Below are 25,903 nucleotides of genomic sequence, written 5' to 3'. Positions count from 1 at the left end.
GCTTTCCAAAGGCCTGCGGACAGGCGGTGGGCCGTGGTCTGCCTGCGGACAGGCGGTGGGCCGTGGTCTGCCTGCGGACAGGCGGTGGGCCGTGGTCGGCCTGCGGACAGGCGGTGGGCCGTGGTCGGCCTGCGGACAGGCGGTGGGCCGTGGTCGGCCTGCGGACAGGCGGTGGGCCGTGGTCGGCCTGCGGACAGGCGGTGGGCCGTGGTCGGCCTGCGGACAGGCGGTGGGCCGTGGTCGGCCTGCGGACAGGCGGTGGGCCGTGGTCGGCTTGCGGACGCACTAAACACGAGTGTACACAGGGCACAGCACCCCCCGCGCAGGTGGAACGGGGCTGTGCGCCCCTGCGCAGGTGGGACGTAGCTGTGCGCCCCCGCACAGGCAGGACGGGGCTGTGCGCATTTCTCCTCTGTCTTGTGGTCACATAGTTTCTGTGTAATTCCTAAGCCCCCATCAAAATCTCATCTGGCTGCCGCTCTCTTGTTGTGGAACTATAAGTCTCAGCATGGCCCTGTTTTCTCCATACAGCAGTGTCCCTTCACGTTCTTTTGGTGTGAGGCTCTGGGGTGGATGATAGGGTGACTCCCCCATGGGGCCGGTGCAGTGTCTGGGGCCATATAGGGAGCGGAGGTTGCTGCTGGCAGGCGGCGGGCTCTGCAGCGTGCTCAGGCAGCATCCTCTGCTGGGACATGCTCTGCTGCTGCAGGAGGTGGAGGACTCTTCACACCTCAATGTGTCGGCAGATCTCCTCCATCACTGGACATGTGGAGTGCAGCACAAGAGATGACATTCGCTGCCACGGAGGAGGACGGTCGCTGCTATATCGATGACCTCATTCAACAGGGGCAAGGTAGGGTCCTCCATAAACCTGTAGTGCCAGGGTACGTCATTGGCAGTGGTCTGCAGGAAGGAAACTCTGAAGGGGCTGCAATCAGGTGGGGGCTGATATGGAAGTGATGAGGGTAATGGGAGGAGTAGGTGTGCAGGTGATGGAGAGGAGCGGGTATGCAGGTGATACGGTGGCGTGCCTATGCAGGTGATACGGTGGCGCGCCTATGCAGGTGATACGGTGGTGCGCCTATGCAGGTGATACGGTGGCGTGCCTATGCAGGTGATACGGTGGCCGCCTATGCAGGTGATACGGTGGCGTGTCTATGCAGGTGATACGGTGGCGCGCCTATGCAGGTGATACGGTGGTGCGCCTATGCAGGTGATACGGTGGCGTGCCTATGCAGGTGAAACGGCGGCGTGCCTATGCAGGTGATACGGCGGCGTGCCTATGCAGGTGATACGGTGGCGTGCCTATGCAGGTGATACGGTGGTGCGCCTATGCAGGTGATACGGTGGCATGCCTATGCAGGTGATACGGTGGCGTGCCTATGCAGGTGATACGGTGGCCGCCTATGCAGGTGATACGGTGGCCGCCTATGCAGGTGATACGGTGGCGTGCCTATGCAGGTGATACGGTGGTGCGCCTATGCAGGTGATACGGTGGCCGCCTATGCAGGTGATACGGTGGCGTGCCTATGCAGGTGATACGGTGGCCGCCTATGCAGGTGATACGGTGGCGTGCCTATGCAGGTGATACGGTGGTGCGCCTATGCAGGTGATACGGTGGCCGCCTATGCAGGTGATACGGTGGCCGCCTATGCAGGTGATACGGTGGCCGCCTATGCAGGTGATACGGTGGCCGCCTATGCAGGTGATACGGTGGCGCGCCTATGCAGGTGATACGGTGGCGCGCCTATGCAGGTGATACGGTGACGCGCCTATGCAGGTGATATGGAGGAGCTGGTATGGGAATGATGGGAGAGTTCTGCAGGCTTGGATATGAGGGGAGATATGGAGGAGTGGGTATGGGGGTGATGGGGAGGAGCAGTTATGGGGTTGATTCGGGGGGAGGGGGGATACAGAAGAGGTCTTGCTTTGGGTGCATCCATCATTTTGTAGGGGTGACAGGCTGTGCTCTGAACACCCGCTGTAGTTCAAGGGTCACAATTAATGACCTATGACCTTTTTCTATCGTCTTCCTTCGTGCCATGCTCCCAATCCTTTACCATTTTTTTTTACTTTGCCTTTGCTCCCCTTGTCACCCCTTGCCCCCCCCCTGCTCCCCTTGTGTCCCCCCTCTGCTCCCCTTGTGTCCCCCCTCTGCTCTCCTTGTGTCCCCCCTCTGCTCCCCTTGTGTCCCCCCTCTGCCCCCCTCTGCCCCCCTCTGCTCCCCTTGTGTCCCCCCTCTGCTCCCCTTGTGTCCCCCCTCTGCTCCCCTTGTGTCCCCCCCTCTGCTCCCCTTGTGTCCCCCCTCTGCTCCCCTTGTGTCCCCCCCTCTGCTCCCCTTGTGTCCCCCCCCTCTGCTCCCCTTGTGTCCCCCCCCTCTGCTCCCCTTGTGTCCCCCCCTCTGCTCCCCTTGTGTCCCCCCCTCTGCTCCCCTTGTGTCCCCCCCCTCTGCTCCCTTTGTGCCCCTCCCCTCTGCTCCCCTTGTGTCCTCCTCTCTGCTCCCCTTGTGTCCTCCTCTCTGCTCCCCTTGTGTCCTCCCCTCTGCTCCCCTTGTGTCCCCCCTCTGCTCCCCTTGTGTCCCCCCCTCTGCTCCCCTTGTGTCCCCCCTCTGTGCCCCCCTTGTGTCTCCCCCTCTGTGCCCCCCTTGTGTCTCCCCCTCTGTGCTCCCCTTGTGTCTCCCCCTCTGTGCTCCCCTTGTGTCCCCCCTCTGCTCCCCTTGTGTCATCCCCTCTGCTCCCCTTGTGTCATCCCCTCTGCTCCCCTTGTGTCCTCCCCTCTGCTCCCCTTGTGTCCTCCCCTCTGCTCCCCTTGTGTCGCCCCCCCCCCCTCTGCTCCCCTTGTGTCGCCCCCCCCCTCTGCTCCCCTTGTGTCGCCCCCCCCCCCTCTGCTCCCCTTGTATTGCCCCCCCCTCTGCTCCCCTTGTATTGCCCCCCCTCTGCTCCCCTTGTGTCGCCCCCCCCTCTGCTCCCCTTGTGCCCCCCCTCGTCTTCCCTCTGCTCCCCTTGTGTCCCCCCTCGTCTTCCCTCTGCTCCCCTTGTGTCCCCCCTAGTCTTCCCTCTGCTCCCCTTGTGTCCCCCCTAGTCTCCCCTTTGCTCTCCTCGTCCCCCCTTTGCTCCTCTGGTTTCCGTGCCTCTGTGGGTTCTCTCAGAAATTCCCGCTCGCCCTGCGCTCCTCTGAATGTTCCATTACCTAAAATAGGCAGGATCCACATTAACTCCTGAGCCGGAGGCTATAAGCTCGGGTGCAGGCAGTGACGGGGTTAAATGATTGTGGGGGAGCGGATGACATCCTAAGGAGTAGGAACTTTCAGAAACTGTGTCGCAAAAACACCCCAAATACTCAGTGTGGGGGGGCAGTCTGGCACCTACACCCCAACCTAACTGGCGATGTGGGGCATGTGCTCCACAAAAGAACGGCAGTGGGAAATCCGATACCCTCCACCTCTCTGCATTTGGGGGAGACCATACTGTATTTACTGGGCGCACATTGCCCATAGTGCAGGATAAGGGGAGGGGACCCCCACACACTGGTTATAGGGGGCACATAGCTCATTTACTAGTATTTGTTGTAAAGTGCGTATGAGCACGATGCTCGGCGCCCGCCGTGGCCTACAAACCATCGACATTGTTAGTCCCGACAGTCCGCCATAGTCCGGACAGTCCGCCATAGTCCGGACAGTCCGCCATAGTCCGGACAGTCCGCCATAGTCCGGACAGTCCGCCATAGTCCGGACAGTCCGCCATAGTCCGGACAGTCCGCCATAGTCCGGACAGTCCGCCATAGTCCGGACAGTCCGCCATAGTCCGGACAGTCCGCCATAGTCCGGACAGTCCGCCATAGTCCGGACAGTCCGCCATAGCCCGGACAGTCCGCCATAGCCCGGACAGTCCGCCATAGCCCGGACAGTCCGCCATAGCCCGGACAGTCCGCCATAGTCCGGACAGTCCGCCATAGTCCCGACAGTCCGCCATAGTCCCGACAGTCCGCCATAGCCCGGACAGTCCGCCATAGCCCGGACAGTCCGCCATAGCCCGGACAGTCCGCCATAGCCCGGACAGTCCGCCATAGCCCGGACAGTCCGCCATAGCCCGGACAGTCCGCCATAGCCCGGACAGTCCGCCATAGCCCGGACGTGCCGATGCGTTTTATGGTTGCGGAATGACGACGTCGCTGGGATTTTGTTTATTTTTTTTCTGCTTCTCCTAAAGGGTGTAGGAGTATAACGGCGAGGGGCTACGGGGAGAATTGGATGGTTGTGCCCCACCACCTGATGTCTGCGCGCGGCTGGTCGGGTGGTGCGGTGCGGACACCACTGGTTTCCCCCTGAGCAGTGTTATGAGGGGCTTATGTGACCATCCTGGGTGGTCTCCTCTCACAGGCTGATGTCTGAGCGCAGCTGGTCGGGTGGTGCGGTGCGGACACCACTGGTTTCCCCCTGAGTCGGGTTACGAGGGGCTTATGTGAGCGTCCTGGGTGGTCTCCTCTCACAGGCTGATGTCTGAGCGCAGCTGGTCGGGTGGTGCGGTGCGGACACCACTGGTTTCCCCCTGAGTCGGGTTACGAGGGGCTTATGTGAGCGTCCTGGGTGGTCTCCTCTCACAGGCTGATGTCTGAGCGCAGCTGGTCGGGTGGTGCGGTGCGGACACCACTGGTTTCCCCCTGAGTCGGGTTACGAGGGGCTTATGTGAGCGTCCTGGGTGGTCTCTTCTCACGGGCTGATGTCTGAGCGCGGCTGGTCGGGTGGTGCGGTGCGGACACCACTGGTTTCCCCCTGAGTCGTGTTACGAGGGGCTTATGTGAACGTCCTGGGTGGTCTCTTCTCACGGGCTGATGTCTGAGCGCGGCTGGTCGGGTGGTGCGGTGCGGGCACCACTGGTCTTCCCCTGAGTCAGGTTACGAGGGGCTTACGTGAACGTCCTGGGTGGTCTCTCACGGGCTGATGTCTGAGCGCGGCTGGTCGGGTGGGGCGGTACGGGCACCACTTTTTTTTCCCCTGAGTCGGGTTACGAGGGGCTTATGTGAATGTCCTGGGTGGTCTCTCACGGGCTGATGTCTGAGCGCGGCTGGTCGGGTGGTGCGGTGCGGACACCACTGGTTTCCCCCTGAGTCGGGTTACGAGGGGCTTATGTGAACGTCCTGGGTGGTCTCTCACGGGCTGATGTCTGAGCGCGGCTGCTCGGGTGGCACGGGCGCGGCCTTTGGTTCCCCCTGAGTTGGGTTTCGCTGGTGTCCTGTGTTGTTGGCTAAACTCTTAATGCCAGTAAGACTGTGACATATGACGCTGCCCTGTTATTTATATCCCGCTCGGCCCCCTGGCTCCCTCCCCGGACCCTCGCCCCTGTAGATACAGAACCGACCTCGCCACCCTCCAGAGAGCTGCTGCTTCTGATCCCCACTGCCCAGCGCCTATGAAGATTGTACCAGGTGGGTCGTCCGGGTGGCGCGCTCCATGGCGTCCTGTACGGGGCCGGGAATGCATCGCCCCCTTTATTTTTGGAGTGGGTATTCCAGGGCTTGTCCTAACCAGTTTCTGCCAGTTCAGGATTGGACACTTCTGTGTATGGAAACCTAGTAAGACGGACTGGCATTTCACCTGGTATGTAGGGCAAGGGGCGAGCGGAGATGGCACCAGGAGAATTGTAGACTGTCGGGGCCTCCGGAGGGTGAGCGCTGCGCGGACCAGCCGGGTGCCCAGCGCCGTGTGTGTGTGTGTACACAGCGCAGCGGCTGACGACAGCTGTCAGGTGGATGGCCGGATTATCACTGCTGTCACTACTACTCCCATCATCTGCACCGCTGCTGTCACTACTGCTCCCATCATCTGCACCTCTGCTGTCACTACTACTCCCATCATCTGCACCGCTGCTGCCACTACTACTCCCATCATCTGCACCGCTAATGTCACTACTACTCCCATCATCTGCACCGCTGCTGCCACTACTACTCCCATCATCTGCACCGCTGCTGCCAGTACTGCTCCCATCATCTGCACCTCTGCTGTCACTACTGCTCCCATCATCTGCACCGCTGCTGTCACTACTGCTCCCATCATCTGCACCGCTGCTGCCACTACTACTCCCATCATCTGCACCGCTAATGTCACTACTGCTCCCATCATCTGCACCGCTGCTGCCACTACTACTCCCATCATCTGCACCGCTAATGTCACTACTACTCCCATCATCTGCACCGCTGCTGCCACTACTACTCCCATCATCTGCACCGCTGCTGTCACTACTGCTCCCATCATCTGCACCGCTGCTGTCACTACTGCTCCCATCATCTGCACCGCTGCTGCCACTACTACTCCCATCATCTGCACCGCTAATGTCACTACTGCTCCCATCATCTGCACCGCTGCTGCCACTACTACTCCCATCATCTGCACCGCTAATGTCACTACTACTCCCATCATCTGCACCGCTAATGTCACTACTGCTCCCATCATCTGCACCGCTGCTGTCACTACTGCTCCCATCATCTGCACCGCTAATGTCACTACTGCTCCCATCATCTGCACCGCTGCTGCCACTACTACTCCCATCATCTGCACCGCTAATGTCACTACTGCTCCCATCATCTGCACCGCTGCTGCCACTACTACTCCCATTATCTGCACCGCTAATGTCACTACTGCTCCCATCATCTGCACCGCTGCTGCCACTACTACTCCCATCATCTGCACCGCTAATGTCACTACTGCTCCCATCATCTGCACCTCTGCTGCCACTACTACTCCCATCATCTGCACCGCTGCTGCCACTACTGCTCCCATCATCTGCACCGCTGCTGTCACTACTGCTCCCATCATCTGCACCGCTGCTGTCACTACTGCTCCCATCATCTGCACCGCTGCTGTCACTACTGCTCCCATCATCTGCACCGCTGCTGTCACTACTGCTCCCATCATCTGCACCGCTGCTGCCACTACTGCTCCCATCATCTGCACCACTGCTGTCACTACTGCTCCCATCATCTGCACCGCTGCTGCCACTACTACTCCCATCATCTGCACCTCTGCTGCCACTACTGCTCCCATCATCTGCACCACTGCTGTCACTACTGCTCCCATCATCTGCACCGCTGCTGTCACTACTACTCCCATCATCTGCACCGCTAATGTCACTACTGCTCCCATCATCTGCACCGCTGCTGCCACTACTACTCCCATCATCTGCACCGCTAATGTCACTACTACTCCCATCATCTGCACCGCTGCTGCCACTACTACTCCCATCATCTGCACCGCTAATGTCACTACTGCTCCCATCATCTGCACCGCTGCTGCCACTACTGCTCCCATCATCTGCACCGCTAATGTCACTACTGCTCCCATCATCTGCACCGCTGCTGCCACTACTACTCCCATCATCTGCACCGCTAATGTCACTACTGCTCCCATCATCTGCACCGCTGCTGCCACTACTACTCCCATCATCTGCACCGCTAATGTCACTACTGCTCCCATCATCTGCACCTCTGCTGCCACTACTACTCCCATCATCTGCACCTCTGCTGCCACTACTGCTCCCATCATCTGCACCGCTGCTGTCACTACTGCTCCCATCATCTGCACCGCTGCTGTCACTACTGCTCCCATCATCTGCACCGCTGCTGTCACTACTACTCCCATCATCTGCACCTCTGCTGTCACTACTACTCCCATCATCTGCACCGCTGCTGTCACTACTACTCCCATCATCTGCACCTCTGCTGTCACTACTGCTCCCATCATCTGCACCGCTGCTGTCACTACTGCTCCCATCATCTGCACCGCTGCTGCCACTACTGCTCCCATCATCTGCACCGCTGCTGTCACTACTGCTCCCATCATCTGCACCGCTAATGTCACTACTGCTCCCATCATCTGCACCGCTAATGTCACTACTGCTCCCATCATCTGCACCGCTGCTGTCACTACTACTCCCATCATCTGCACCGCTGCTGTCACTACTGCTCCCATCATCTGCACCGCTGCTGTCACTACTGCTCCCATCATCTGCACCGCTGCTGTCACTACTGCTCCCATCATCTGCACTGCTGCTGCCACTACTGCTCCCATCATCTGCACCGCTGCTGTCACTACTGCTCCCATCATCTGCACCGCTGCTGTCACTACTGCTCCCATCATCTGCACCGCTGCTGTCACTACTGCTCCCATCATCTGCACCGCTGCTGCCACTACTACTCCCATCATCTGCACCTCTGCTGCCACTACTACTCCCATCATCTGCACCGCTGCTGCCACTACTACTCCCATCATCTGCACCGCTGCTGTCACTACTGCTCCCATCATCTGCACCTCTGCTGCCACTACTACTCCCATCATCTGCACCGCTGCTGCCACTACTACTCCCATCATCTGCACCGCTGCTGTCACTACTGCTCCCATCATCTGCACTGCTGCTGCCACTACTGCTCCCATCATCTGCACCGCTGCTGTCACTACTGCTGCCATCATCTGCACCGCTGCTGCCACTACTGCTCCCATCATCTGCACCGCTGCTGCCACTACTGCTGCCATCATCTGCACCGCTGCTGCCACTACTGCTCCCATCATCTGCACCGCTGCTGTCACTACTGCTCCCATCATCTGCACCGCTGCTGTCACTACTGCTCTCATCGGCACTACTACTATCAGTACTGCTCCCATCATCTGCACTGCTGCTGTCACTACTACTCCCATCATCTGCACCTCTGCTGTCACTACTGCTCCCATCATCTGCACCGCTGCTGCCACTACTGCTCCCATCATCTGCACCTCTGCTGTCACTACTACTCCCATCATCTGCACCGCTGCTGTCACTACTACTCCCATCATCTGCACCTCTGCTGTCACTACTGCTCCCATCATCTGCACCGCTGCTGTCACTACTACTCCCATCATCTGCACCGCTGCTGCCACTACTGCTCCCATCATCTGCACCGCTGCTGTCACTACTACTCCCATCATCTGCACCTCTGCTGTCACTACTACTCCCATCATCTGCACCGCTGCTGTCACTACTGCTCCCATCATCGGCACTACTACTATCAGTACTGCTCCCACCATCATTGTCGCCCCTAGTATCAGTACTGCTCCCATCATCTGCATCACTAATGTCACTACTACTCCCATCATCTGCACCTCTACTGTCACTACTGCTTCCATCAGCTGCACCGCTAATGTCACTACTGCTCCCATCATCTGCACCGCTAATATCACTACTGCTTCCATCATCTGCACCGCTAATGTCACTACTGCTCCCATCATCTGCACCGCTAATGTCACTACTGCTCCCATCATCTGCACCGCTAATGTCACTACTGCTTCCATCATCTGCACCGCTAATGTCACTACTGCTCCCATCATCTGCACCGCTGCGGTCACTATTACACCCATCATCGGCACTACTACTATCAGTACTGCTCCCACCATCATTGTCGCCCCTAGTATCACTACTATTCCCATCATTGTCACGACTGCTACTACTATCTGTACTACTCCCACCATCGTCACAACTGCTATCACTACTACTACTACCATCATTGTAACTACTAGTGTCACTACCATTCCTATCAGTCACTACTACTCCCATCACTGTCACCACTACTATCAATCCCACCATTGTAACTACTACTCCCATCACTGTCACTACTACTGGTGCTTTTTCACCACAGGACCCTCGCAGATGTGATTGCTAAGGCGGTGCTTGTGCTGTTGGCTGGATTGTGTAGCTGCAGTGTGAACATGGCACGGCGAGGTTGGCCCTGTAGACGGTTCCCCCTCTACCAGCCTGAGCAGCGAGGCTCCAGTACGACCCTCTGTGGCCAGTGATGTGACTGGTGTGACCAGTGCGGCCGTACATTATACTGATGGTGCATCCATTCTGTGATCTAATATCAGGTGGCGTCACACACTGCGGCCGGCAGTGACACACAAGTGTGGATTGTCGGGGTTCAGTGGATGTAATCAATAGTAAAGCATCACTGTAAGGGTGGGCTCTCTTATAAGGGACCCCCTGAATAAACAGCAGGGTGATAGAGGAGCAGCTTACAAGCAGGCAACATACCTGTTAACTTTTTTCCTAATCGATGATGGGGCAGATTTACCCGTCCTGTGTAGTCTATAGATGGGGCAGATTTACCCGTCCTGTGTAGTCTATAGCTGATGAGGCAGATTTACCCGTCCTGTGTAGTCTATAGATGGGGCAGATTTACCTGTCCTGTGTAGTTTATAGCTGATGGGGCAGATTTACCCATCCTGTGTAGTCTATAGCTGATGGGGCAGATTTACCCGTCCTGTGTAATCTATAACTGATGGGGCAGATTTACCCGTCCTGTGTAGTTTATAGATGATGGGGCAGATTTTCCCGTCCTGTGTAATCTATAACTGATGGGGCAGATTTACCCGTCCTGTGGAGTCTATAGATGATGGGGCAGATTTACCTGTCCTGTGGAGTCTATAGATGATGGGGCAGATTTACCTGTCCTGTGGAGTCTATAGATGATGGGGCAGATTTACCCGTCCTGTGTAGTCTATAGCTGATGGGGCAGATTTACCCGTCCTGTGTAGTCTATAGCTGATGAGTCAGATTTACCCGTCCTGTGTAGTCTATAGCTGATGGGGCAGATTTACCCGTCCTATGTAATCTATAGCTGATGGGGCAGATTTACCTGTCCTGTGTAGTTTATAGCTGATGGGGCAGATTTACCCATCCTGTGTAGTCTATAGCTGATGGGGCAGATTTACCTGTCCTGTGTAGTTTATAGATGATGGGGCAGATTTACCCGTCCTGTATAGTCTGTAGATGATGGGGCAGATTTACCCGTCCTGTATAGTCTGTAGATGATGGGGCAGATTTACCTGTCCTGTGTAGTTTATAGATGATGGGGCAGATTAACCCGTCCTGTGTATTCTATAGATGATGGGGCAGATTTACTCGTCCTGTGTAGTCTATAGATGATGGGGCAGATTTTCCCGTCCTGTGTAATCTATAGATGATGGGGCAGATTTTCCCATCTTGTGTAATCTATAGATGATGGGGCAGATTTTCCCGTCCTGTATAGTCTGTAGATGATGGGGCAGATTTACCCGTCCTGTGTAGTCTATAGATGATGGGGCAGATTTACCCGTCCTGTGTAGTTTATAGATGATGGGGCAGATTAACCCGTCCTGTGTAATCTATAGATGATGGGGCAGATTTTCCCGTCCTGTGTAATCTATAGATGATGGGGCAGATTTACCCGTTTTGTGTAGTCTATAGATGATGGGGCAGATTTACCCGTCTTGTGTAGTCTATAGATGATGGGGCAGATTTTCCCGTCTTGTGTAGTCTATAGATGATGGGGCAGATTTTCCCGTCTTGTGTAGTCTATAGATGATGGGGCAGAATTACCCGTCCTGTATAGTCTGTAGATGATGGGGCAGATTTACCCGTCCTGTATAGTCTGTAGATGATGGGGCAGATTTACCTGTCCTGTGTAGTTTATAGATGATGGGGCAGATTTACCCGTCCTGTATAGTCTGTAGATGATGGGGCAGATTTACCTGTCCTGTGTAGTTTATAGATGATGGGGCAGATTTTCCCGTCCTGTATAGTCTGTAGATGATGGGGCAGATTTTCCCGTCCTGTATAGTCTGTAGATGATGGGGCAGATTTACCTGTCCTGTGTAGTTTATAGATGATGGGGCAGATTTACCCGTCCTGTATAGTCTGTAGATGATGGGGCAGATTTACCCGTCCTGTATAGTCTGTAGATGATGGGGCAGATTTACCTGTCCTGTGTAGTTTATAGATGATGGGGCAGATTTACCCGTCCTGTATAGTCTGTAGATGATGGGGCAGATTTACCCGTCCTGTATAGTCTGTAGATGTTGGGGCAGATTTACCCGTCCTGTATAGTCTGTAGATGATGGGGCAGATTTACCAGTCCTGTGTAATCTATAGATGATGGGGCAGATTTTCCCGTCCTGTGTAGTCTATACATGATGGAGCAGATTTACCTGTCCTGTGTAGTCTATAGATGATGGGGCAGATTTACCAGTCCTGTGTAATCTATAGATGATGGGGCAGATTTTCCCGTCCTGTGTATTCTATAGATGATGGGGCAGATTTACCTGTCCTGTGTAGTCTATACATGATGGAGCAGATTTACCCGTCTTGTGTAGTCTATAGATGATGGGGCAGATTTTCCCGTCTTGTGTAGTCTATAGATGATGGGGCAGATTTTCCCGTCCTGTGTAATCTATAGATGAAGGGGCAGATTTTCCCGTCCTGTGTATTCTATAGATGATGGGGCAGATTTTCCCGTCCTGTGTAATCTATAGATGATGGGGCAGATTTTCCCGTCCTGTATAGTCTGTAGATGATGGGGCAGATTTACCTGTCCTGTGTAGTTTATAGATGATGGGGCAGATTTACCCGTCCTGTATAGTCTGTAGATGATGGGGCAGATTTACCCGTCCTGTATAGTCTGTAGATGATGGGGCAGATTTACCTGTCCTGTGTAGTTTATAGATGATGGGGCAGATTTACCCGTCCTGTATAGTCTGTAGATGATGGGGAAGATTTACCCGTCCTGTATAGTCTGTAGATGTTGGGGCAGATTTACCCGTCCTGTATAGTCTGTAGATGATGGGGCAGATTTACCAGTCCTGTGTAATCTATAGATGATGGGGCAGATTTTCCCGTCCTGTGTAGTCTATACATGATGGAGCAGATTTACCTGTCCTGTGTAGTCTATAGATGATGGGGCAGATTTACCAGTCCTGTGTAATCTATAGATGATGGGGCAGATTTTCCCGTCCTGTGTATTCTATAGATGATGGGGCAGATTTACCTGTCCTGTGTAGTCTATACATGATGGAGCAGATTTACCCGTCTTGTGTAGTCTATAGATGATGGGGCAGATTTTCCCGTCTTGTGTAGTCTATAGATGATGGGGCAGATTTTCCCGTCCTGTGTAATCTATAGATGAAGGGGCAGATTTTCCCGTCCTGTGTATTCTATAGATGATGGGGCAGATTTTCCCGTCCTGTGTAATCTATAGATGATGGGGCAGATTTTCCCGTCTTGTGTAATCTATAGATGAGGGGGCAGATTTACCTGTCCTGTGTAGTCTATAGATGATGGGGCAGATTTTCCCGTCTTGTGTAGTCTATAGATGATGGGGCAGATTTTCCCGTCCTGTGTAATCTATAGATGATGGGGCAGATTTACCCGTCCTGTGTAGTCTATAGATGATGGGGCAGATTTTCCCGTCTTGTGTAGTCTATAGATGATGGGGCAGATTTTCCCGTCCTGTGTAATCTATAGATGATGGGGCAGATTTACCCGTCCTGTGTAGTCTATAGATGATGGGGCAGATTTTCCCGTCCTGTGTAATCTATAGATGATGGGGCAGATTTTCCCGTCCTGTGTATTCTATAGATGAAGGGGCAGATTTTCCCGTCCTGTGTAATCTATAGATGATGGGGCAGATTTTCCCGTCATGTGTAATCTATAGATGATGGGGCAGCTTTACCCGTCTTGTGTAATCTATAGATGATGGGGCAGATTTACCCGTCCTGTATAGTCTGTAGATGATGGGGCAGATTTACCCGTCCTGTGTAGTCTATAGATGATGGGGCAGATTTTCCCGTCCTGTGTATTCTATAGATGATGGGGCAGATTTACCCGTCCTGTGTAGTCTATAGATGAGGGGGCAGATTTACCTGTCCTGTGTAGTCTATAGATGAGGGGGCAGATTTACCCGTCCTGTGTAGTCTATAGATGATGGGGCAGATTTACCCGTCCTGTGTAGTCTATAGATGAGGGGGCAGATTTACCTGTCCTGTGTAGTCTATAGATGATGGGGCAGATTTTCCCGTCCTGTGTAGTCTATAGATGAGGGGGCAGATTTACCTGTCCTGTGTAGTCTATAGATGATGGGGCAGATTTACCCGTCCTGTATAGTCTGTAGATGATGGGGCAGATTTACCCGTCCTGTATAGTCTGTAGATGATGGGGCAGATTTACCTGTCCTGTGTAGTTTATAGATGATGGGGCAGATTTACCCGTCCTGTATAGTCTGTAGATGATGGGGCAGATTTACCCGTCCTGTATAGTCTGTAGATGTTGGGGCAGATTTACCCGTCCTGTATAGTCTGTAGATGATGGGGCAGATTTACCCATCCTGTGTAGTTTATAGATGATGGAGCAGATTTACCAGTCCTGTGTAATCTATAGATGATGGGGCAGATTTTCCCGTCCTGTGTAGTCTATACATGATGGAGCAGATTTACCTGTCCTGTGTAGTCTATAGATGATGGGGCAGATTTACCTGTCCTGTGTAGTCTATAGATGATGGGGCAGATTTTCCCGTCCTGTGTAGTCTATAGATGATGGGACAGATTTACCCGTCCTGTGTATTCTATAGATGATGGGGCAGATTTACCTGTCCTGTGTAGTTTATAGATGATGGGGCAGATTTACCTGTCCTGTGTAGTCTATAGATGATGGGGCAGATTTACCTGTCCTGTGTAGTCTATAGATGATGGGGCAGATTTTCCCGTCCTGTGTATTCTATAGATGAAGGGGCAGATTTTCCCGTCCTGTGTAATCTATAGATGATGGGGCAGATTTTCCCGTCATGTGTAATCTATAGATGATGGGGCAGCTTTACCCGTCTTGTGTAATCTATAGATGATGGGGCAGATTTACCCGTCCTGTGTAGTCTATAGATGATGGGGCAGATTTTCCCGTCCTGTGTATTCTATAGATGATGGGGCAGATTTACCCGTCCTGTGTAGTCTATAGATGAGGGGGCAGATTTACCTGTCCTGTGTAGTCTATAGATGAGGGGGCAGATTTACCTGTCCTGTGTAGTTTATAGATGATGGGGCAGATTTACCTGTCCTGTGTAGTCTATACATGATGGAGCAGATTTACCCGTCTTGTGTAGTCTATAGATGATGGGGCAGATTTTCCCGTCCTGTGTAATCTATAGATGAAGGGGCAGATTTTCCCGTCCTGTGTATTCTATAGATGATGGGGCAGATTTTCCCGTCCTGTGTAATCTATAGATGATGGGGCAGATTTTCCCGTCTTGTGTAATCTATAGATGAGGGGGCAGATTTACCTGTCCTGTGTAGTCTATAGATGATGGGGCAGATTTTCCCGTCTTGTGTAGTCTATAGATGATGGGGCAGATTTTCCCGTCCTGTGTATTCTATAGATGATGGGGCAGATTTTCCCGTCCTGTGTAATCTATAGATGATGGGGCAGATTTTCCCGTCCTGTGTATTCTATAGATGAAGGGGCAGATTTTCCCGTCCTGTGTAATCTATAGATGATGGGGCAGATTTTCCCGTCATGTGTAATCTATAGATGATGGGGCAGCTTTACCCGTCTTGTGTAATCTATAGATGATGGGGCAGATTTACCCGTCCTGTATAGTCTGTAGATGATGGGGCAGATTTACCCGTCCTGTGTAGTCTATAGATGATGGGGCAGATTTTCCCGTCCTGTGTATTCTATAGATGATGGGGCAGATTTACCCGTCCTGTGTAGTCTATAGATGAGGGGGCAGATTTACCTGTCCTGTGTAGTCTATAGATGAGGGGGCAGATTTACCTGTCCTGTGTAGTCTATAGATGATGGGGCAGATTTACCCGTCCTGTGTAGTCTATAGATGATGGGGCAGATTTTCCCGTCCTGTGTATTCTATAGATGATGGGGCAGATTTACCCGTCCTGTGTAGTCTATAGATGAGGGGGCAGATTTACCTGTCCTGTGTAGTCTATAGATGATGGGGCAGATTTTCCCGTCCTGTGTAGTCTATAGATGAGGGGGCAGATTTACCTGTCCTGTGTATTCTATAGATGATGGGGCAGATTTACCCGTCCTGTGTAGTCTATAGATGATGGGGCAGATTTTCCCGTCCTGTGTAATCTATAGATGATGGGGCAGATTTTCCCGTCCTGTGTATTCTATAGATGAAGGGGCAGATTTTCCCGTCCTGTGTATTCTATAGATGATGGGGCAGATTTACCCGTCCTGTGTAGTCTATAGATGAGGGGGCAGATTTACCCGTCCTGTGTAGTCTATAGATGATGGGGCAGATTTACCAGTCCTGTGTAGTCTATAGATGATGGGGCAGATTTTCCCGTCCTGTGTAGTCTATAGATGATGGGGCAGATTTACCCGTCCTGTGTAGTCTATAGATGAGGGGGCAGATTTACCCGTCCTGTGTAGTCTATAGATGATGGGGCAGATTTTCCCGTCCTGTGTAGTCTATAGATGATGGGGCAGATTTTCCCGTCCTGTGTAGTCTATAGATGAGGGGGCAGATTTACCCGTCCTGTGTAGTCTATAGATGATGGGGCAGATTTACCAGTCCTGTGTAGTCTATAGATGATGGGGCAGATTTTCCCGTCCTGTGTAGTCTATAGATGATGGGGCAGATTTTCCCGTCCTGTGTAGTCTATAGATGATGGGGCAGATTTTCCCGTCCTGTGTAGTCTATAGATGATGGGGCAGATTTTCCCGTCCTGTGTAGTCTATAGATGAGGGGGCAGATTTACCCGTCCTGTGTAGTCTATAGATGATGGGGCAGATTTACCAGTCCTGTGTAGTCTATAGATGATGGGGCAGATTTTCCCGTCCTGTGTAGTCTATAGATGATGGGGCAGATTTTCCCGTCCTGTGTAGTCTATAGATGATGGGGCAGATTTTCCCGTCCTGTGTAGTCTATAGATGATGGGGCAGATTTTCCCGTCTTGTGTAGTCTATAGATGATGGGGCAGATTTTCCCGTCCTGTGTAGTCTATAGATGATGGGGCAGATTTTCCCGTCCTGTGTAGTCTATAGATGAGGGGGCAGATTTTCCCGTCCTGTGTAGTTTAGTCGTTTGGGCTTTTTTGACCCTCACGTTTGTGTTTTCCTTCCTGATGATGATGTTTAGGGTCGGGGGCTGTGGATGATTATTTGGCCTTAGTCTTTGTTCCCTCCCATTAGGCGCTTGCTCGGGCGTCCTGAGGTTCGGATCTTGTGGTTCCTGCTGTTTTGTGATCCTTTCTATGGCCGTCACCGGTGGGATCTGCACTAGTGGGAACTTGTGAGGTGCCAGACATCGGGGCACATGGACAGTCACATGATTAATGTCGGAAAAACTAAACGCCATTTTCTGACAGGTGGTAGTGAAGACGTGGGGAGAGGAGTCCTGGTGCGATGCCCCCGGCCATCACCGACACACGGGAGGGATGGGTGAGGCCGGAGGGACCGGGCAGGAGAAGTATCCAGAGACCCCTGGATCCATCAGACTCCGCACGTCCCGGAGGATCCATGAACGGCTCAGTCAGTCTCCTCCAATGTTACCTGATGATTCCTCCATTACTTCTCACTGCAGCTGAGCGAGCACTATTCATGACGAGGGCTGTGTAATACTCGCGTATTCATTCCGAACAGCGTGTACAATGCAAGGCAATGGGGGAAACTCGCAAAGTATCCAGTAACCCCAGTGCAGCACTATTCATGAGAGGAGCAAATACTGTATTTTTCGGAAAGACACACCGGACCATAAGACGCACCCAGGTTTTGGAAGCGTAAAATAGGAGAAAAAAAAATTTGAGGCAAAAAGCAGACACCCCCCACCCCCTTCCCAGGCTTGTCATACTTACCAGCCCCTGGTGTGTGTGTGGCTCCCAGATCTCCCTGTGATCTCTGGCGTGCGCTCCATAGAGGTGTGCTGCACGCCTCCCCTGAGTGTGGCCAGCACATATACATCAGAATACAGACTCATATACACATACATATACACACAGTATACACACACACACTCACACTCAGATTCCACATCATTCCTCCCTGTGGTCTCTGTGCTGCACGCCTCTCCTGCATCTGGACGACACATATACATCATACATCAGAACACACACACATCCGATCGCATACAGTCACACACAGTCATGAAATCGCACATACCGGTAGAATGGTGGGCACACACTCGCAACATCCTGTGATACCATGTGCTTCCGGCCATGTGATACAGGACAAATCCTGGAAGCTCAACGCAGTGCACAGCGTCGCAGGCCCTTACGCCGCCGAAAAGCAAGTGATATCGCTGGATGTGGTGAGTGTATGGATGTGATCTGTAGTGTAATTGTGTATGTTCTGTCGTGCGTGTGTGTGTGTTTGCGCTTGCACAACCCGAACAGGTGAGCAGCCTTAGGCTCATTAATTCCTCCACCACCTATAAAACACCCCCCACTTTCCTCCAAAATTTAAAGGAAAAAAAGTGCGTCTTGTAGTACTTTGCGAGTTTTCCCCATTGACTTGCATTGTACACGCTAATCAGAATGAATATGCGAGCATTACACCAGCCCTCGTCATGAATAGATAGGCTAAGTTCACACTTCGGTTGTTTTGCATCAGTCACAATCCGTAGCCTTGAGGAATTACGGTATCCTGCAAAATATTTTGCAGGATTCCAGTTTTTCCCCATAGACTTCTATCGGCGACAGATTGTGACTGATGATGCTGCGTTGCATCCGCTGCGTCGCAGTCAGTCGTTTTTTGACTGACCGCCGGGCGGGAGCAACGCAGCATGTAACGTTTTTTGTGCAGTGGAATCTGTTGGATTTCGCTGCGCATGCGCTCTCTGGCTCCCCGCACAGGTAACCAGGATAAACATCGGGTTACTAAGCAACGCGCTTTGGTTAGTTACCCGGTATTTACACTGGTTACGGGTGCAGGGAGCCCACGCTAAGCGGTGTATGCTGTTAACCAAGATAAATATCGGGTAACCAAGCAAAAAGTGCTTTGCTTTTACCCAATATTTACCCTGGCTGTGCACGGAGCCCGACACTTCACCGCTCGGCTCCGCCCCCTCCTGCACTCCGCATGTACACACACACACACACACACACACACACACACACACACACACACACACACACACACACTTACTTGTCCTGCAGTCCCCGCGGCACTGACGTCCACCCACCCCGAACTCCGCCCCCTCGCGCTCCGCCCCCTCGCGCTCCGCCCCCCGCACACTGCATGTATACACACACACACACACACACACACACACACACACACACACACACACACACACACACACACACACACACACACACACACACACACACACACACACACACACACTCACTCTCACTCGCACTCACCTGTCCTGCAGTCCCCGCGGCACTGACGTACTCTATGCCATGGCCCCGCTCGGCTCCACCCTTCCCGAACTCCGCCCCCTGAACTCCGCCCCCCGCACACAACGGAATCCGACAAAGAATTCTGTTCTTTGTCATCCGTTGTCATCCGTTGTACAGCGCATCAGTCACATGCGTCAAACGACGCATGTGACTGATGCAAAACAACGGAAGTGTGAACTTAGCCTTAGCTGCTCGCTCAGCTCCACTTCTCACACATTATTTTGTGTGGAAAGAGACGGAGGTGACGATTAGGACCTGGACATAAAGAGATGGTGCGTGGACTTGTGCCACGGATTCTCTTCTGTTACTCATTGTGTATGTCTGCAACCATCGGGCTGTGCTGCTCCTCTGCTGATGGGGCGGATCTACATTTATTAATGGCCTTCACGTATGTGATCTGCAAGTGATCAATCTATTGTAAATCATCATCTCCTCAATCACATTGCATTAGAGCGAGGCGGCTGTGCCGGGGGCGGAGGGGCGGCTGTGCCGGGGGCGGAGGGGCGGCTGTGTCGGGGGCGGAGGGGCGGCTGTGTCGGGGGCGGAGGGGTGACTGTGCCGGGGCGGCTGTGCCGGGGGCGGAGGCGCGGCTGTGCCGGGGGCTGAGGGACGACTGTGCCGGGGCGGAGGGGCGGCTGTGCCGGGGGCTGAGGGACGACTGTGCCGGGGCGGAGGGGCGGCTGTGCCGGCCTGTATACATGTATGACCCTGTCATCGGCTAGTATCTGTACGTTATGACTTACATGTACAGGTACAGAGTGCTCCTGAGTGCATGCAAGTTTTGGGAATAGATGATGGAAGGGATCAGAGTCTGAGGATATTAGGGCGAGAGAACCGGTGATCGTTGGATTACTGAGGGGAGAAGATCAGCCGGTGTGAAGAAATGCTTTTCGTCCTCTCTTATAATTGTGGATGCTGGGAATTAACTGTCCGGTCGGGGGCAGAGTATTCCAGAGAACTAGTGCAGCACATGAGAAGTCCTGGGACCCTCTGCTGATTGTGGTGCCTTGCAGTGACGTCATGTTCTTGGTTTGCCTGGTTTCGGGGTGTGGGTGATCCAGTGATGCTCCCTGCGCCCTGGCACCCATGTACCCACAGCTGTGCCGGGGGGATATGAATCCCTATAATCCGTGTTCCAGGAGCGTATCCTGGCGGATTGATTTCTCTCTGCCCTTATCGATGAACGGGAATTTCCAGGCATTTATTGCAGGAAACTGAGAGGGTGGAAAGGTGAGAAAGGGGGAGTCCTGTAATGAGGAGGGGAGTGGGGTATATCTGGGGTGGGGGGGTGAGAGGGTGAGACATCGGCTGCACACAGGGCACCGCACAGGGGGGGGCAGGTTACTGCTGTTATCGTGGAGACTATAGAGAGACAACGCACGGACGAGGCTCAATCCCAGACCTCAGTCTGTGCAGCGTTCTGCCTATATCCTTCTGTATCACAGAGCTACAGCAGGACGAGTGCGGGTGGGTGGGTGTGTGTGTGTGTGTGTGTGTATGCGCGTGTGCGCGGCTGTGTGTGTGTGTGTGTGTGTGTGTGTGTGTGTATGTGGCGGTGTGTGTGTTTGGCTGTGTGTGTGGCGCGGTGTGTGTGTGTGTGGCGCTGTGTGTGGCGCGGTGTGCGGCTGTGTGTGTGTGCGGCGATGTGTGCGCGTGCGGCGGTGTGTGTGTGCGGATGTGTGTGTGTGTGCGGATGTGTGTGTGTGCGCGGATGTGTGTGTGTGTGCGTGTGGCAGTGTGTGTGTGTGTGTGCGCGTGTGGCTGTGTGTGTGCGGCTGTGTGTGTGGCTGTGTGTGTGTGTGTGGCTGTGTGTGTGCGGCTGTGTGTGTGTGTGCGGCTGTGTGTGTGTGTGTGCGGCTGTGTGTGTGTGTGCGTGGCTGTGTGTGTGTGTGCGTGTGGCAGTGTGTGTGTGTGCGCGCGCGTGTGGCTGTGTGTGTGCGGCTGTGTGTGTGTGTGCGGCTGTGTGTGTGTGTGTGCGGCTGTGTGTGTGTGTGTGCGGCTGTGTGTGTGTGTGTGCGGCTGTGTGTGTGTGGCAGTGTGTGTGTGTGTGCGGGTGTGTGTGCGGCAGTGTGTGCAGCAGGGTACCGGAAGACATGACTGACACTAAGACCGTGGCCTAACCAATCGCAAATTGGCGTCACATTTATATATATCCATTGTAGAAAAAATCCGCTGGGAATCCGTGTTTGAAATAAAAATTAACTTTTTTAGTTTCTTTTCTTTAAAATATTATTCATCACACCGGCAATAACCATATTAGACCAGAAGAAGGCATCGCTGCCGAAACGCGTTGTTTTCACATGTAACCACCTATGAGGTCGATATTGTGTGATGAATAATCTTTTAAGAAAAGAAAATAAAAGTGTTTTTTATTGCAACCACGGATTCCCAGCGGGTTTCTTTCTACAATGGATGGTTTTGTGCGGCTGTCGTATCCTGCTTGGATCTGAAGGAAGGCACAAAAAGGACTCACTCAGGCTCCGTCAGGGGGAGCTTTTCCTTGTTATTTTTTGTACATTTATATACGGAGTCCAGAGCCGCCTCTGAGCAGCCCTGTGCCGCCATCCACCGCCGCAGCTCACACTCGCCTCTGAGCAGCCCTGTGCCGCCATCCACCGCCGCAGCTCACACTCGCCTCTGAGCAGCCCTGTGCCGCCATCCACCGCCGCAGCTCACACTCGCCTCTGAGCAGCCCTGTGCCGCCATCCACCGCCGCACCTCACACTCGCCTCTGAGCAGCCCTGTGCCGCCATCCACCGCCGCAGCTCACACTCGCCTCTGAGCAGCCCTGTGCCGCCATCCACCGCCGCACCTCACACTCGCCTCTGAGCAGCCCTGTGCCGCCATCCACCGCCGCACCTCACACTCGCCTCTGAGCAGCCCTGTGCCGCCATCCACCGCCGCACCTCACACTCGCCTCTGAGCAGCCCTGTGCCGCCATCCACCGCCGCACCTCACACTCGCCTCTGAGCAGCCCTGTGCCGCCATCCACCGCCGCACCTCACACTCGCCTCTGAGCAGCCCTGTGCCGCCATCCACCGCCGCACCTCACACACTCGCCTCTGAGCAGCCCTGTGCCGCCATCCACCGCCGCACCTCACACACTCGCCTCTGAGCAGCCCTGTGCCGCCATCCACCGCCGCACCTCACACACTCGCCTCTGAGCAGCCCTGTGCCGCCATCCACCGCCGCACCTCACACACTCGCCTCTGAGCAGCCCTGTGCCGCCATCCACCGCCGCACCTCACACACTCGCCTCTGAGAAGCCCTGTGCCGCCATCCACCGCCGCACCTCACACTCGCCTCTGAGCAGCCCTGTGCCGCCATCCACCGCCGCACCTCACACACTCGCCTCTGAGCAGCCCTGTGCCGCCATCCACTGCCGCACCTCACACACTCGCCTCTGAGCAGCCCTGTGCCGCCATCCACCGCCGCACCTCACACACTCGCCTCTGAGCAGCCCTGTGCCGCCATCCACCGCCGCACCTCACACTCGCCTCTGAGCAGCCCTGTGCCGCCATCCACCGCCGCACCTCACACACTCGCCTCTGAGCAGCCCTGTGCCGCCATCCACCGCCGCACCTCACACACTCGCCTCTGAGCAGCCCTGTGCCGCCATCCACCGCCGCACCTCACACACTCGCCTCTGAGCAGCCCTGTGCCGCCATCCACCGCCGCACCTCACACACTCGCCTCTGAGCAGCCCTGTGCCGCCATCCACCGCCGCACCTCACACTCGCCTCTGAGCAGCCCTGTGCCGCCATCCACCGCCGCACCTCACACTCGCCTCTGTCCTTCCATACACCACGCTCAACTACTTATGTGTGCTATGTAACACAGGCTGGTGTATAGGGGCTTTATATAGCAGTACCACATAACACAGGCTGGTGTATAGGGGCACAGCACATCACGGGGCCTTTATATAGCAGTACCACATAACACAGGCTGGTATATAGGGGCACAGCACATCACGGGGCCTTTATATAGCAGTACCACATAACTCAGGCTGGTATATAGGGGCACGGCGCATCATGGGGGCTTTATATAGCAGTACCACATAACACAGGCTGGTATATAGGGGCACAGCGCCTCACAGACGGTATATAGGGGCATGGCCTATCACTGGGGCTGCATATAGGTGCACCGCCAATCAGAGGTTGAATATAGTGGCACGACACATCACGGGAGTTTTATATAGGGGTACGGCCCATCACACAGGCTGTATATAGGGGCACAGCCCATCACGGGGGCTGTATATTGGGGCACAGCCCATCACTGGGGCTGTATATTGGGGCACGGCCCATCACGGGGGCTGTATATAGGGGCACAGCCCATCACGGGGGCTGTATATTGGGGCACAGCCCATCACTGGGGCTGTATATTGGGGCACGGCCCATCACGGGGGCTGTATATAGGGGCACAGCCCTTCATATAGGCTGTATATAGGGACACGGCCCATCACGGGGCCTGTATATAGGGGCATGGTCCATCATGAGGGCTATATATAGGAGCACGTCACATAGTGGGGCATTCCAGGTTAATTCTGGCATGATGGGCTCTGGGTACATGTCCATATATCCTCACCTATTAATATAACCACTCTTTGAAGCATTTAGACTGTCAGAGCAAGGGTTAACCGGAGTGTAATATTAAATCTGTGCTCAGATCTGCAGGTGACACTAATAGGAGAAATCATTTCTCAGGAAGTGACTGTTGTGTGCGGCTCCTCTGACGAGTGACTCATACGCCGCCGCCCCCCCTCCCCGAATACCAAAACTTTATATCCTGTACATATCTACACTGACACAAAACCACAAGTGTCTACACCTGCCGCAACCACACATATAGAATGATGTACAGAGCACGAGCAGGTTATAACAGCTGTACATATAGAATGATGTACAGAGCACGAGCAGGTTATAACAGCTGTACATATAGAATGATGTACAGAGCACGAGCAGGTTATAACAGCTGTACATATAGAATGATATACAGAACATGAGCGGGTTATAACAGCTGTACATATAGAATGATATACAGAACATGAGCGGGTTATAACAGCTGTACATATAGAATGATATACAGAACATGAGCGGGTTATAACAGCTGTACATATAGAATGATATACAGTGCATGAGCAGGTTATAATAGCTGTACATATAGAATGATATACAGTGCATGAGCAGGTTATAACAGCTGTACATATAGAATGATATACAGTGCATGAGCAGGTTATAACAGCTGTACACATAGAATGATATACAGAACATGAGCGGGTTATAACAGCTATACATATAGAATGATATACAGTGCATGAGCAGGGTATAACAGCTGTACACCTAGAATGATATATGCTAATTATAATGTTATAATTAGCTTATATCATTCTATATGTACAGCTGTTATAACCCGCTCATGTTCTATATATCATACTATATGTACAGCTGTTATAACCCGCTCATGTTCTATATATCATTCTATATGTACAGCTGTTATAACCCGCTCATGTTCTATATATCATACTATATGTACAGCTGTTATAACTCGCTCATGTTCTATATATCATTCTATATGTATAGCTGTTATAACCTGCTTGTGTTTTGTATATTGTTCTATAACAGCTATACATATAGAATAATATATAGAACATTAGCAGGTTATAACAATTGTACATATAGAATAATATACAGAACATGAGCGGGTTAAAACAGCTGTACATATAGAATAATATACAGAACATGAGCGGGTTGTAACAGCTGTACATACAGAATAATATACAGTGCATGAGCGGGTTATAACAGCTGTACATATAGAATAATATACAGAACATGAGCGGGTTATAACAGCTCTACATATAGAATAATGTACAGAATACAAGCGGGCTATAACAGCTCTACATATAGAATAATGTACAGAACATGAGCAGGTTATAACAGCTGTACATATAGCCTGCTCGTGTTCTGTACATTATTCTATATGTACAGCTGTTATAGCCTGCTCATGTTCTGTATATCATTCTATATGTACAGCTGTTATAACCTGCTCATGCACTGTATATCATTCTATATGTACAGCTGTTATAGCCTGCTCATGTTCTGTATATCATTCTATATGTACAGCTGTTATAGCCTGCTCGTGTTCTGTATATCATTCTATATGTACAGCTGTTATAGCCTGCTCGTGTTCTGTACATTATTCTATAACAGCTGTACATATAGAATGATATACAGAACATGAGCAGGCTATAACAGCTGTACATATAGAATAATGTACAGAACATAAGCAGGTTATAACAGCTGTACATATAGAATGATATACAGAACATGAGCAGGCTATAACAGTTGTACATATAGAATAATATGTAGAACACAAGCAGGTTATAACAGCTATACATATAGAATGATATACAGAATATGAGCAGGTTATAACAGCTGTACATATAGAATGATATACAGAACATGAGCAGGTTATAACAGCTGTACATATAGAATGATATACAGAATATGAGCAGGTTATAACAGCTGTACATATAGAATGATATACAGAACATGAGCAGGTTATAACAGCTGTACATATAGAATGATATACAGAACATGAGCAGGTTATAACAGCTATAGAATGATATACAGAACAGGAGCAGGTTATAACAGCTGTACATAAAGAATAATATATAGAACATGAGTGGGTTATAACAGCTGTACATATAGAATAATA

At 52.6% G+C, this 25,903-nt stretch overlaps 1 protein-coding gene across 15 annotated transcripts in view; it reads left to right on the top strand.

Annotated features, from left to right (window-relative positions):
- PLEC (plectin) overlaps nucleotides 1-25,903 on the top strand; it is a 335,144-nt gene that overhangs the window by 103,231 nt on the left and 206,010 nt on the right. For 2 of the 15 annotated variants that reach the window (XM_075352756.1, XM_075352752.1), the window contains exon 1: nucleotides 772-853. The exons of 12 other annotated variants lie outside the window; for them this stretch is intronic. In XM_075352756.1, the coding sequence (XP_075208871.1) occupies nucleotides 787-853 (67 nt within the window). In that variant the 5' untranslated portion in view covers nucleotides 772-786. Of the gene's footprint in view, nucleotides 1-771; nucleotides 854-5,359; nucleotides 5,425-25,903 lie in introns of those variants that run through there. One more of the 15 variants, XM_075352760.1, reaches the window with a different exon arrangement.

The sequence above is a fragment of the Anomaloglossus baeobatrachus genome, chromosome 6, assembly GCF_048569485.1.
Source record: "Anomaloglossus baeobatrachus isolate aAnoBae1 chromosome 6, aAnoBae1.hap1, whole genome shotgun sequence".
Lineage (NCBI taxonomy): Eukaryota > Metazoa > Chordata > Amphibia > Anura > Aromobatidae > Anomaloglossus > Anomaloglossus baeobatrachus.
Note: the sequence above shows the minus strand (reverse complement) of the source record. Positions and strands in the feature narration are given on the sequence as shown.